General features: G+C 48.0%; 5 protein-coding genes across 5 annotated transcripts in view; 2 read left to right on the forward strand and 3 right to left on the reverse strand.

The window, feature by feature from the left end:
• CNB02760 (conserved hypothetical protein) overlaps positions 1-382 on the forward strand; it is a 3,534-nt gene extending 3,152 nt beyond the window's left edge. The window contains exon 6 of the mRNA XM_568865.2: positions 37-382. Within this exon, the coding sequence (XP_568865.1) occupies positions 37-60 (24 nt within the window). The 3' untranslated portion in view covers positions 61-382. The remainder of the gene's footprint in view (positions 1-36) is intronic.
• Positions 218-2,195, reverse strand: CNB02770 (expressed protein). Its single transcript, XM_568866.2, has 5 exons — positions 2,008-2,195; positions 1,845-1,949; positions 1,712-1,782; positions 1,477-1,590; positions 218-1,410 (listed from the first exon to the last, which is right to left on the reverse strand). The coding sequence occupies exons 1-5, from the start codon at positions 2,077-2,079 to the stop codon at positions 1,179-1,181; spliced, it is 594 nt and encodes a 197-aa protein (XP_568866.1). The 5' UTR covers positions 2,080-2,195; the 3' UTR covers positions 218-1,178.
• Positions 2,196-4,484: 2,289 nt separating this feature from the next.
• Positions 4,485-6,858, reverse strand: CNB02780 (hypothetical protein). The gene is made up of 6 exons (XM_024656531.1): positions 6,475-6,858; positions 6,038-6,415; positions 5,878-5,980; positions 5,506-5,711; positions 5,035-5,442; positions 4,485-4,965 (listed from the first exon to the last, which is right to left on the reverse strand). Exons 1-6 carry the CDS (start codon positions 6,686-6,688, stop codon positions 4,508-4,510), a joined length of 1,767 nt encoding a protein of 588 aa, XP_024512208.1. The 5' UTR covers positions 6,689-6,858; the 3' UTR covers positions 4,485-4,507.
• Positions 6,859-6,966: 108 nt separating this feature from the next.
• Positions 6,967-11,481, reverse strand: CNB02790 (alpha,alpha-trehalase, putative). Its single transcript, XM_568867.2, has 15 exons — positions 11,239-11,481; positions 10,732-10,896; positions 10,359-10,664; positions 10,230-10,311; positions 10,102-10,192; positions 9,974-10,061; positions 9,637-9,914; positions 9,373-9,583; positions 8,756-9,325; positions 8,370-8,707; positions 8,212-8,312; positions 8,057-8,162; positions 7,920-8,006; positions 7,739-7,865; positions 6,967-7,685 (listed from the first exon to the last, which is right to left on the reverse strand). Exons 2-15 carry the CDS (start codon positions 10,759-10,761, stop codon positions 7,473-7,475), a joined length of 2,628 nt encoding a protein of 875 aa, XP_568867.1. The 5' UTR covers positions 10,762-10,896; positions 11,239-11,481; the 3' UTR covers positions 6,967-7,472.
• Positions 11,482-11,923: 442 nt separating this feature from the next.
• The window catches only part of CNB02800 (lysophospholipase), a 2,009-nt gene continuing 1,432 nt past the window's right edge, over positions 11,924-12,500 (forward strand). The window contains exons 1-3 of the mRNA XM_568868.2: positions 11,924-12,096; positions 12,168-12,223; positions 12,285-12,500. The exon at positions 12,285-12,500 is cut by the window's right edge and continues 93 nt beyond it. Of these exons, the coding sequence (XP_568868.1) occupies positions 12,074-12,096; positions 12,168-12,223; positions 12,285-12,500 (295 nt within the window). The 5' untranslated portion in view covers positions 11,924-12,073. The remainder of the gene's footprint in view (positions 12,097-12,167; positions 12,224-12,284) is intronic.

Here is a 12,500-nt window from a genome sequence, read left to right on the forward strand (position 1 = left end):
TGCTTAAAAAAATGTTTGGCTGATTGGATCTTGAAGGTTCGCGTGCATGGGAATGCTTGAGGGGGTTCACAATGTGTAGTGTATTATTGTGGATCTTGTGCAATGACTGGATCTTTTGGTGACAATTCATACCCACACTGCTATAATTGTGATTATCCGGATTTGATACCATGAAGTATTAATTGCATACATGCGCGAATCGCTCGACAGTCGTTCGTTATGATCGTCTTACTTGCCCTTTATACGAGGTCAGATATTGTCTTTGTGACTTTCTACTAGATACCAAGAAGTAGTACACAAGAAATAATGCCCATGATAAACTTCGTGACACTATATATTGTGTATATTCCTTGTTGCTTCTTGTGTGATGGTGTTACCCACCATCAGTATCAGCGGGATACGAATGGTTGTAATGACCGTAGCAGCGAAGCATGGAGTACAGTTAGTTGTTTACTGCTGCGGCTACTGAATGCTGGACCAACCCTCACTGTTGTCCTGAATCGTATCCATAAATAAAAGACGAGAAATGACGGACAACAATCAACGTAAATCAACATAATCAACGATCGCAACAAATGACTAACCATAAATTACTGTGAATCAATAAGCAGGAACGAAGACATGAGCAAAAAAAAGGAAGAGGGTACTAGTGTATATATTACCCAGTCTAGCTATAGTTCGGTCTCCGGCGTGCCTCTTCGACTTGGCCAAAGAACCAAACTCACCAGTGGTTCTTCCGTTACGATGACGTCTTTAACGTCGTTCTCTTTCTGCGACGGCAAAATATCGAGAATATAATAATCTAATCATCATTGTAGTATCCAGTTATCACCCCCCATCTACTGCCTATCGTTATCGTACCGGCCTGCCACACGCCTGGTTTTTCGATATCATCAATTTATTTACCGATAGCCAGCTAGGCCAACGTAAATAAAATATGCTGGGAGCCATAACTTGTACACTGCTTGTTGATGAGTATCAATGTAAAAAAAAAGGGAAAAAAAATCAATCAATGCTGCATCACACTACCATTAGGGGGAGGGTCGTACTTGTAAATCTTTAAAGATCGTATCTCAGACGTCCAATCAAACTAGCTACAAATGTTCAATGATCATTCCCATTTTAGCTTGTTCTGTTTTCAAACAATAAAAAGGTCTTCACTGTCCAATGTTACGTTGCTAAGCAACAGCAGCGAAAGCGGCGGCTACAATACCGACGAGGGAAGCAGCGACACCGGCGTTGCCCTTGGTGAGAAGGGCTCCGGAGTCGCTAGAGGAAGAAGAGGAAGAAGCGGAGGCAGAAGAACCAGAGGCGGTTGTGGAAGCAGAAGAGCCAGAAGAGCCTGATGAGGCAGAAGAGCCAGAGGCAGTTGTGGAAGCAGAAGAGTCACCGGAAGAAGAGCCAGCAGCGCTATTTCCAGCACGATGTTATTTGTCAGCGGAGTCACCCCCGCCGCTATAGTTGAAAAAGACATACGCAGTGGCAGATGAGGAAGAGCTAGAAGTCAAACAGGAAGAGCTGGAGCCTTCCTGGATGACGACGGGGGAAGAGTAAGCGATATTGCCGCTGCCATCGGTGACCCTGATGGTTCTGCAGGCGCAAGGAATGCATGTCAGCGCAGTCCCTCTCAGCACGGCGTGATGGGCGAAGGACATTTGGAAATTATAAAGTCTGCGATAGGAGACTTGGAAAGAAAAAAGCTCAAACTTACATGTTGGTGCCCGAAGCAAGGTTGACTGTCCAAGTGTACGACTCGGTGTCAACAGTGTCGATGTTCTCGAGCTATAAGGCATAGTATCGCTGTCAGTTATATATATGCACCGACTTGAGATTTGTAGACCCACAGCAGTGGCAGAAACTTGGCCACCAGGAAGGACGGCAAGATAGTAAGGAGTGGAAGAGCCACCACTCCATGAAAGAGCGGCTGGCTGGCATTCAATGAGAGAAGCCTAAAGTAATAGTTGTCAGTTGAGCTAATATAGTTGCGGGAAAGGGCAAAAGGCATACGGGAGTGTTGATGGAAAGAGCTGCATTGACAGTGCCAGCGAGGGCGACGACGATAGCGGCCTTGGTGAACATGATCAAAGGTATGTGGTGCAGGTGGCCTTGCTTGTTCTGGTATAGAGCTGTAAGGTATTTGGGCTGAGAGATAATTGAGAAGATACATGTGGCTATATATATATTCTCTGTGAATTGTTCTCACCAGCCAATGAACGATATGGTCATCCCGTCTGTACCGGAAGGCAACGACTTTGTTGTGCCCCACGTCATACAACCGGAATGCTCGCAAGCAGGCACCAGGGAAGTGTAATTGTACGCAGGCGATCGCAGGCGGGGATCAAAGGGATACGGGCATTCATGCTTTGGGCTTTGTATAGTGAGTTTCTGCAAAGTGTCCTGAAGTGGGCTTTATTATCCCGTGGGTCTGTCATCTGGCATTCGGCGGAGGGAAATTAAATGCCCAGGCAGTGCCGAGCGAAAAGACTGTGGAAGGTGGAGGTGGAGGCTCGCCGCAGGGGCCGCAGGGCGAATTTTGTAAATCAAAAAGACGCGTCGTCGCGTGGGTTGGCGTACCTGCGGGTCCGTACTCCTGTGGCTGTGCCCGCTGCGCTGTATGGGCAGAGGCAGCTGCCAATGCTACGTAGGCTGTATGTCATCATGCATGCTCTATGCCATAATATGCGCGATGCATCTCCAGCACCTGATACGTCCGACTATGAAGATATATATATAAATGGATTAGGTTATCACTACATGCACGCACTACGCAGCACAAAGCCGATATCAGCTATCAGCCAGCTCGGCCCTGTTCCACTGCGCTCTGCGCCCTGTGCTCGCTTTCGGTGGTGTCGTGCTTCGCCTTAAGCGCTGTGCCGCAATGGTGAATCGTAAATAGCAGATGCAGACTGCAGAAAGCTGTAACAGTATATAAGAGACGCTGCTGGAATGCGGCCGGCAGTGGCAGACAGTCTCCATCCATAGAGGCTCGCTGACCTTTGCAAACCCCGCAACTACCCAGCACCGCCTCCTATGCCACTGGACATTCCTTTTTAGCTTGGAGAAGCCCTAAGATCCAGCGTGACGAGCCTGCTGGCCATAAGGAGAAGAAGAGCGCATGGAAGCGCGCAACGAAAGTGTCTCACACAAAATTTGAGCCTGAAGAAGAATGTGAAGGATGACAGCAATATATCTTCACAGTGTCCTCTTGAAGGGTGAAAAGTCACCAGAACATCATCTGGCTTGCCAGGGAAGAGAATTTGGATAGATGCTAAAGTTGAACAAGTGGCTAACCTATACAAAGTTGGGCGGGAAAAGACAAGTCTTGGATCTGCAAATATCATGTGAATCGGGCAAGTCTACCGATTGCTGATCATCTACTGCAGAGAAGGAAGGCTACATGAAACGTTGTTTGAACTAAGCGGGAATCGTCATACTTTTATCATACTTGATCAACGTCCTAAATAGGCCTTGGACGTGAGTTGGCTTATGCCGAATCATGCTCTTGCTGAATTTCGCTGTCTAGATTGGTACGGGATCCGGCTTGTGGCCTATATCACAAGCTATAGCATGACCGAAGATTATTATAGTAGGCCTGGATCTAGCTCCATGCCAAGTAGACTTGCCCAGCCTGGCCAAGGCTGAACGAACAGCCAGGAAGTCAACAACCACTGAATCGGCACAAGGCCAACAACTATGGGAGAGCATAAAAGTTGGCACCACTTGGCAGAGAGCGGACTTGTAAGTGCACGACCGATTAATTACCAACTGGTTATCGACCGAAATTGACCGACGGGCTCTTATAGTCTTGCATGGACTTCCATATGATTCGGGCGTCTTTGATTTTATCCATATCCGCCTCATCGGGCTAAGCATTCCCGAGTCAAAATGGGTCAAATAACTGGAGGAAGCTGCTCGTGTCCTGAGACCAGATGGCAAGCTGGAGATTGTTGAGTGCTTTTCCTGCGGCAACCCCAACTTCATTGCAAAACTCGTTTTACTCCGTGTTGCAGGCAGATTTTATCCAATTTTTACCTGTCTTCCCCATCCAGATCAGCCTACCTTCTGTTGGAACCCAAGGAGTGGCAGATCCAGTCTTTGTCAAGTCATGGCAGGGGGAAGATATACCAGGCGCTCTTCAAGACGCCATACTAATTTGGGCAAAAAGTGCGCTCGGGTACAAGGGAACAGGTATTGTGAAAAAGTATTAGAAGGGATGTTGTTTTTGGAAAAAGTGATGAAATAGTTGGAAGAAGCTGGTAAGAGCGAGAGCAAGTGGACGTTTGAAAAGAATCAAGACTGCAAGGTCGAAGATTCGGCGACAGCCACAAAGTTTCTCTCTGGGCCTGGGTGTGTACAAGGAAGGAGTTGTAGTCTTTCTGTGGCTACGATATTAAAAACTCGATGGAAAGTGTGCGATTCAATCTCCAATTCGTACGAGTCTGAGAGAAATTTTACATTTATGTAAGATGAAACAACAACAGCTAATCTCAGAAACGACAGGAACCAATTACTCATAATGAACAGCTTCGACATAGGGATTGAATCTGACCGATCGACTTGTGGAGGACGGAACATCACTGAATGATGTTGATGAAGTCAACGGTGATTCAACATATGAGCTGCTTTGAGACGTTGGGGAACTGGGTGCCCACCAGCTACTGTCAGAATATAGCGAATGATCCGGGTATTGAGATGTCACAGATTCAGTTGATGGAGTCCGGGAAGCTGCCGATTGGCTTGTATGACGGCTGTAAGTGGGAGCATTTCGTCCTAAGAGCGTAGATATGCGTGCATCCTCTGACATTCCGGATAATGCAGATATGGCTTTGAAAAGGATGTGATCCGCATCGGCGAGAATACCGGGGGTGACTTCCCGCGTACCACTGGAGAGCATCCTATCGGTCATATATGTACCTATCCGAGTTGAAAAATATGTCGTCAAGTCTGGATCCGAATCAATGCCGTCTATTGACCCCGAAACGGGACAGTAAGCCTATTTTTGGCCTTGGTAGGATAAAGTACAGGTAAACTCACGTCTGCGGCACATTTGGCTGCCCAAGGATCGGACATCATTCAACAGTTCTTTTCCATCGGAAAGACTTGATATATCGGACTGCAAGCCGAACGTATCTGTAGATGCCACCCGTTCGCTCAACCATTCATTCAAAGAGTGGCCCTTCCACGCGCTTACATCCACCCCAGATCCAGCCTCAGTCGTAGTGGGGACTTCCGTATCGTCTACAAGCACTGTCCTAGATCGACTTGTGTCACCCTCGGACTCATATTTGGACGGCAGGACGCTATTAATGATAAGATCATCGAGGCCAAAACCTATCAAGGCCCGAGACTCTTCAGTACCGTCATTCCCGGATTGTAACAAGTAGGGGGCGAGTTCGTTAGCCTCTGTTCGGCTGAATATCAAGGACCCGTCGTCCTGACGGTCTTTTCAGAATAAAAGATGCCATGTCAATAACAGATTTTTGTAAAACTTTGTGATCCACCCACATCGTCTTTGAATAAACGAAGAAATGTTTTCAAAAGCGGTAAGAGGTTTATCCAGACCAGATAGACCATTGGTACTTGTGCAATAATCGTGCACGCTGACATCTTGAAATACTCTTTGTCCGTCATCTCCCGGAGTCGGTGGTCCCCCTGAGACAAGTAATGGTCCAGAGTAAGAAAGTGACGATTTACTTGCAATGTCAAGTAAGCTATAAAAGTGTGCCCTTTGTCAATCTTTGTTGAATCATCCATTCATGCCAGTCCAGCCTTACTGACCTGGGTCCTGCACCACTTGACGGCTGCGCATGAGACTGCGACACAGAAGATGGAGTTGGCGATGAAGAAGCTTGAGAATATTGTGTCGATCCTGACGACTGTGGTCGTCGTAGGATGCCTCTGGGTGCTGTAGGAGCTGTCGATGAATTTGACGTAGTTTGATCAGCTGTCAACCTATTCACATCAATGTTGATAACATTATCTGAAAATTCCGACAAGATTAGTGCCCGCAGAAACCTAAGAAGTCCTCAACACTGACTAATATCTCTGGTGATAATTACCGAATGTGCAGGTCCATCGTCTCCTGTACTAATGATTGCTACTCCTTCCTCCAGGTTAATTTGCCTAATGTCTATGTCGAAGGAAGTACAACCTTCAGGTGTTCTCGTGACATTGCAGCTGCTAGCACCATTTGTGCTTTCAATGGCATTGGCGGGCATCCTTCTAGAAGAAGCAGAGGAAGATACTGCATTTGTAGGCTCGACAGATGGAGTGGTTACAGACGATGGTGTAGGGGTCTCAGTGGCGATTTGGGTGCCCAATGAGCTGTTAGTGGTGGTAGTAGAATCATCGCTTGTCAGGTAGGAAGGGAAAGATACGTTCCTTCCGTAAACAGGCTCTGCGGGTGGTGAGGGTACTTGTAATTATCAGGGGCCGGTTAACAGATTGTGACAGCAGGGTTCTCAAGATACTTACCCTTGATAGAATCTCCTAGATTACTCATCGTGTTAGCAAGCCAGTTTCTCGCCCCTCCTAAACTATCCAGCGTTGAGTTTCTCGCATGTTTAAACTTATCCGCTAATAAAGAAGATATTGTGGGAACTGAAGTGGTGCCGGTCGAGGACCCTGGAGCAGTCCTCCAATGGTGGGGTATGTAGCTCCCTGTTGACAGGTCCGGGATCGACGACATTGAATTGGTGCAGACAACCTGGTAGGGAGACAGAACGTAGCTGTGAGTAAATGCTTCGTCAAGGGATGTGCTGCGCCTCTGATCAAATGAGGTTGTGAATGTTGTTAGTGGCTATACTATTCTTTGGGAGTAAGTAATGGAAGTCAAGGATCGCTATAATAATGACGGTGATGATGGTGGCAGGTGGAATAAACAAGCGAAATTGGTAAAAAGACGAATAAGAGGTTGTGTTTTAGGGAACTATTGGGGGTGCAAAGGTGTAGGACTAGAAAGACATCAGCGGGGATACGGACGGTCTTCCTTATTTATGCCTTTCTGCGTGAGTATACTGGTTGTATACCAGCTCTGGTTTTCATCATCATGTAAGATGCACTGGCCTACAAAGGATATATCAAGGAGGTCAAAAAAGAAGGAAGAAAGGATCTTGCTTCACCTCGAAACTTGTTTGGTTCAGTTGGATTTCTTGCAAAAGAAGTACTTATTTATTTTACTTGGGCTGTTTGTTTGTCTGTTTGTCTGTCTGTATAAAGAACTACTGCTAAGGTCGGCTTACCACATATAGTATTTGATATTCGCCATTAGTAGTACGGTTCTCATCACGAATGTATAAACAGATCGAGTCTAAGTCATTTCTTTGATGAAGTATCATACTGCTGGACGTTGTGGTTATATTTGATTTACATGACCATATCCATGAGTTACAAGAATCGATTGCGCAATGGGATGGACGTTTGAGTACACATATGTACCGCCATCAAGAATGTTTCCAGGCGTTCTTTCCTTATCATTTGTTGACCGATTTCGAATACGGAGCAGTTAATTCCAGTTTGAGGCTGGCGATGGCCTGTTCTAGGGAGGGAGGTTCATTATGGACTTCGTTCTTCGGCACACCACCGTGGCCGGATGCGGCTGCTTCGGCATCCCGGGCTTCCCGTTCAGCACGTCGCTTCCTGGCAGATGTGAAGTCCGGTGCAGGAAGGTTAAAGAAAACCCAAGGCTAAATTTTGATGTCAGTTATAGCCATTGCAATTGGGTTGCTAGAACACTAACTGGTACACAAGCAGCAACAGCTCGTCTCATACCGGTTGACAGGCATTGGAGACCGATTTGATAGGCAGCGTTCATCCACCCGAAACCTTCTCTCGGCACGTATCGGAAATCAGTACCTTGATTACCACTTGAAAGGCGGGGTCAGCTTCCAAGTGAATCGGATGCGAGTCTATTCACTCACTATTCCGCATCTACCATGTGGCTAAGTTCAACAACGTCAAACTTTTCCGGAACGATACCATTGAAATCCATGAACGATAGAGTCATCCTATAAGTCTAGTGTTAGTATGTTTAACACATCCAAACTCAACAACTCACATATAGATCCACCTGTACGCCAGCCTGGATGCATCGTCTACAAATCCGTAACGTTCAAGCCCGACCCATGCCATGATTTGATGAGGAGGCCAACCGTAAGGATAGTCTGATCACTGATAGTCAGCACGTGCCAGACAAACCCCAGAGGTACCCACCCCATTGACGATTGGGTCTGTCCAACGAGATTACGCCACGCGATTCTTCAGTTCCAGATACAAGACCACCAGCAACTTCGAATTTGGGTAAGGCGTTGCGGCTGTAAAACTTGTGAGTCGCGACGCTTCATTCACAACGAACAATATTTGCTACTTACACAAGCTTCAAAGCCTGTTCCTCCGAGGCAGAGCCTGCCCACAAAGGCCAGAGCGTAGTGACGGACTCATATCGCGTCTGCTTCCTGAGCTTGGTGTCATAGTCAAAGTACATTCCCTGTCCATCATTCCAACAAAGCTCATCCATGGTTGCCTTGCGTTTAGCTGCCCGTTCAAACCAGTGCCTGCTTGTCTGAGGAGTTTTGGTCGAGAGCTGGTAAGTGGCGCCAGCCTTGAAGGCCTCGGCGGTGATAGGCCAGGGAGACAATTCAAACTCTTCGTCCAGGTAGAGTTCGTCGTCAAAGGCTACTTGGATAGCCGAAGCAATATCGAATTCATACTGCATTGTCCGGTTAGCGTCTGTGTGTCAATCATAGTAATAGCTCACCTTGTATAAGAGCGAGTTCAAGTCGACAGTCGCCAAGTCTGCACACTTTCTGTCGAGTCTGTATGAGGTATCATGTCCCGACTCTCGTACTCCTCGGTCATGCAAGAAATACTCGTCAAGCTCAGGTTCTTTGATTGTCCCGTCGTTGTAACCATCAATGTACTCATTCACAGAGATCCCAATCTTCTGAGCATACGGCTGAAGGATGTGAGTGAAATGACTGGCTTCAGTCTCAGGGGGAATACCTAGGCCAGAAGGGCGGTAGCGAGATAAGCCAGTGACAAGGTCGAGCGAGGGCTCTTGCATCCAGTACCGGTGGTACTCTTTGATAGCGGCCTGGATGGTACGTTTGAGCCATGCTTTGTTTTCGGCTGGCTTGCTGCGATCAAGCTGGTTGTAGATCTGAAGGGCGAAGTCTGTAAGGAAAGGAGGCTGAGATCGACAGAGATAGTATGATCGGTTACCATTGAGAACTTTGTTGTAATATTTAATTTCGAAAATACAGTGCTCGACGATACTCTTGGCCAAGTCGACCCGACCGTCTACCAAGAGGCCCAGGGCCATAAAGTACTGCACATGATTAGATGCTAATTTTACAAGTCCGATGTATTACTTACGCTGTCCCAACCATACTTCTCATTGAATCTTGCACCGGGAACGATAAATGGCAGAGCCTCTAGGTGAGACTTGCCGTCTGCGTCAACCTTTTTATCCATTGCAAGAGCGAGAATGCCTGGTTTATCGTTGAGAGTCTTGACAAAAGCTGGATTGTCACATTCTTTGGGAAGGATATCGACCTCGAGTTTGAGGTTGGGTTTCTCTTTCGCTCTGCGTTGATGTGTCAGCGTATCATACCGCTAGGGATTTGAGAGAAGAAGCACATTTGACGATAATGCTCGGCCATTTCATCCTCTCCATGTGGGATATAAATCCTGGCTCGCATGTGCTGGCTTCTATTCTTGGGATCCGCGCAAGCGATTTCAAGACCCTCTGCGTCGATGCGTCGAGTGAGGCTGTTCCAGAATGAGTTCTTGATCATTCTAGAGAGACGGTCCACAGGATTCTCGGCAAGACGAGCTTCATCCAAGACAATGCGCTTGCGTCCATAGTCTCGGGCAAGTGCGAGTTCCTGAAGAAGATTCGATAACATATATGTGCCCTAACCCCAGCTCATTTCAGCAATTATTATTATCAAACGGCAAAGATATTTGGACGTACCCGGATATCAAAGGTTTTATGGGCATTAGAACTCGCCGTACCCAATGAAAGAAGTTTGGGACCCGAATCATAGATAGAAATTTGGAAGCTGTACGAGTCAGATTGGATTCGAACATGATGTGACTCACTTGTTATCCGTGTCTTCTTGCTCCAACACGAGTCTCATTGTTTCCTCGACATCAATTAAATAGCGCCTGGGAGCAGACGGGGTACTCTCGTCTTCATTATCAGCATACGCCATTAACGTAGTACTCACCATGCGAAAGTCGGCGATTTCTAGAGATTTTCTCACCGCCCATTTGCATAGGCCGACGCTTGAATTCACCCTCGACACCGACCTATTGTGGATCAGTTGGTTCGTCCAGGAACAGGACACGAGACTTACATTGCTGAATGTTCGTGCCCTACTGGTTACCTGTGCTCCGCCATAATACTCATTAGGTTCCGCATTGATATCTGGCAATCTTGTCTCAAGCTGTCCAAGTTTGCCCAACCTCGACACATTATTGGGTGGGCTCTTTGGCTTTGTAGGGACTTGACTCTCATGAAGAGCTTGGGTGAGAAGTTCTGCCTTATCGCCAGCATGGGCAAGCGGGTCGAGTTCATGATCTGTGGGAGTAGTCGCCGCTGAAGGGGTGGTCGAAGGTGGAACATCATTTTCGATGAAAAGAAGATTCTTTGGGACCGGCAGCTGGTCAAGTAAAAGAATCAGTCTGTGTTGTTGGAATGTGCATCTTGCAGAAAAAAAAAAAAATTACCTTGGCCTTCTCGAGGGGCTGGGAAGACATGTTGGCTATTGGTATATGAAATTCGTTGATAGCGGAAAGGTCGTCACTCCAGTCTAGTAGGAGCTGCTTGGGAGAACGAAGTTGGAGTGAAGGAGATAAGTGGTAAGTTCTAGGGCTCGTTGGGAATGGCTTGATCTTTGGGCGCGGGCGAAAGTGAACAGACGGGTCATCGTTAGCTCGAAACGAAACAAGGGCATGGGAATCAGATACTGCGCGCTGTAAGGGCATGGCAGAAGGTTTTATTTTTGGGATTGGATAAGGTTTTTCTGGGGTGCGGATGGAGTCGAAGGGGTATGCACCCGCCCAACAGCGGTTAATATAGCTGGCTGAGCGCCAAAAGAGGCGAAGAGGAGAGGCACAGAAGGTGCCAGCGTAGGCGAAAGAAGCCCAGAGCAGTTGGCAAACGACTGGCGAAGCCCACGGGAGAAAGGATGCTTCCGAGGATCGTGGATCAGGGAGATGAAAAGAGGGACTCACTTGGGGGTTGTGGGTGACGGAAGGGTGGGGAATCCAAGTGAATTGAATGGAGCAGTAATGATAGGCTGGGCTGAGTCACGAGACGGCGGCGGTCGGCTGGTGCGTGGATCCTTTATTTGTGGCGAAGAAAGGGACGCTGTGGTCTGGGAATGTATGTAAGAGAACAGGTATACGTATGAATCTATGCGCTATGTACGAATATATATACCAGGCTGGCAACGACCCTTGGAGCGGGCGAAACGAACCTCCATTCGGCTTCGGACGCTGCTGCCTATGAGCTATGATGCAATACACACCCTTCTCGCTCTCCACAAACACCCCATATCCACACATCCCATGTTCACTTCGTATGCACATTTCCACCACATGTCTGCATACTTCCCCCATGGCATCCCCCTTCTCTCACTTCCTCGTCTTTCCCGGGAAGCAAATCATGCATTGGATCGCGAGCGACGGTCTGCTGCCGACCGCTGGCGTCACATGCTGTGTCCATCACTCGCCAGCGACCTCGGGAATGCAGATAGGCCGTTTCTCCGCACGGCGTGCAGCACTTGAACGCTGCATGGCGATCCGCAGAGACGTGCAGCAGTTTGACTAGCGTTGTCTGGGTGTGATGAAAGGAGGCACGTTTCCGTGACAGCCGGAGCGGCGCCAGGCAGCGGCACACCTCACCCACTGATTATCGCGCTGTTATCGGATGTCAAACCCGTAAACATCAGACGGATCATCGGCCGCCACTGTGTCCCCCCTGCCCCAAGCGCACCCCGTCTTCCGTCCCTTGGGCCATTCACACCCGTGCCGCTCGCCTTGTCTGCCCTGTGCGTTCGCCACTGCCATGCCTCTTCACAATCCCATCTGGTACGTTGTCGTAGTTCGGGCGATCATTTCTTCAGCCGATCATGGTCAGCAATGCTCATCCTCGGACGCAGGGAGGTCATCGAACCTCATCTTGTCCGCCACAATCTATACACCGTCAAAGATCCCAGTGAGTCACTCATAAGACCCAGCGTCATGTCATTATGCTCATTCGCTTCTGGCTGTTGAAGCCTACGGCCGCTATCTTCTCCCCCATCACCCGCCTCATCTTGAATTGGTTAATGATCCCGCCGTTTCCCATAACTATCGTCGAGTTTTTCTACGGCCATTCAACTCGTTCCGGTCGTATCATGAAGCCTATGACACAACGCAGATCATTCATGCCGAGAACATCTCACTCATTCCCGAAGAACTTGATTCTGGCGTCAAACGCGGGGGGAGATGGG

The sequence above is a fragment of the Cryptococcus neoformans genome (genome assembly GCF_000091045.1).
Source record: "Cryptococcus neoformans var. neoformans JEC21 chromosome 2 sequence".
Lineage (NCBI taxonomy): Eukaryota > Fungi > Basidiomycota > Tremellomycetes > Tremellales > Cryptococcaceae > Cryptococcus > Cryptococcus deneoformans.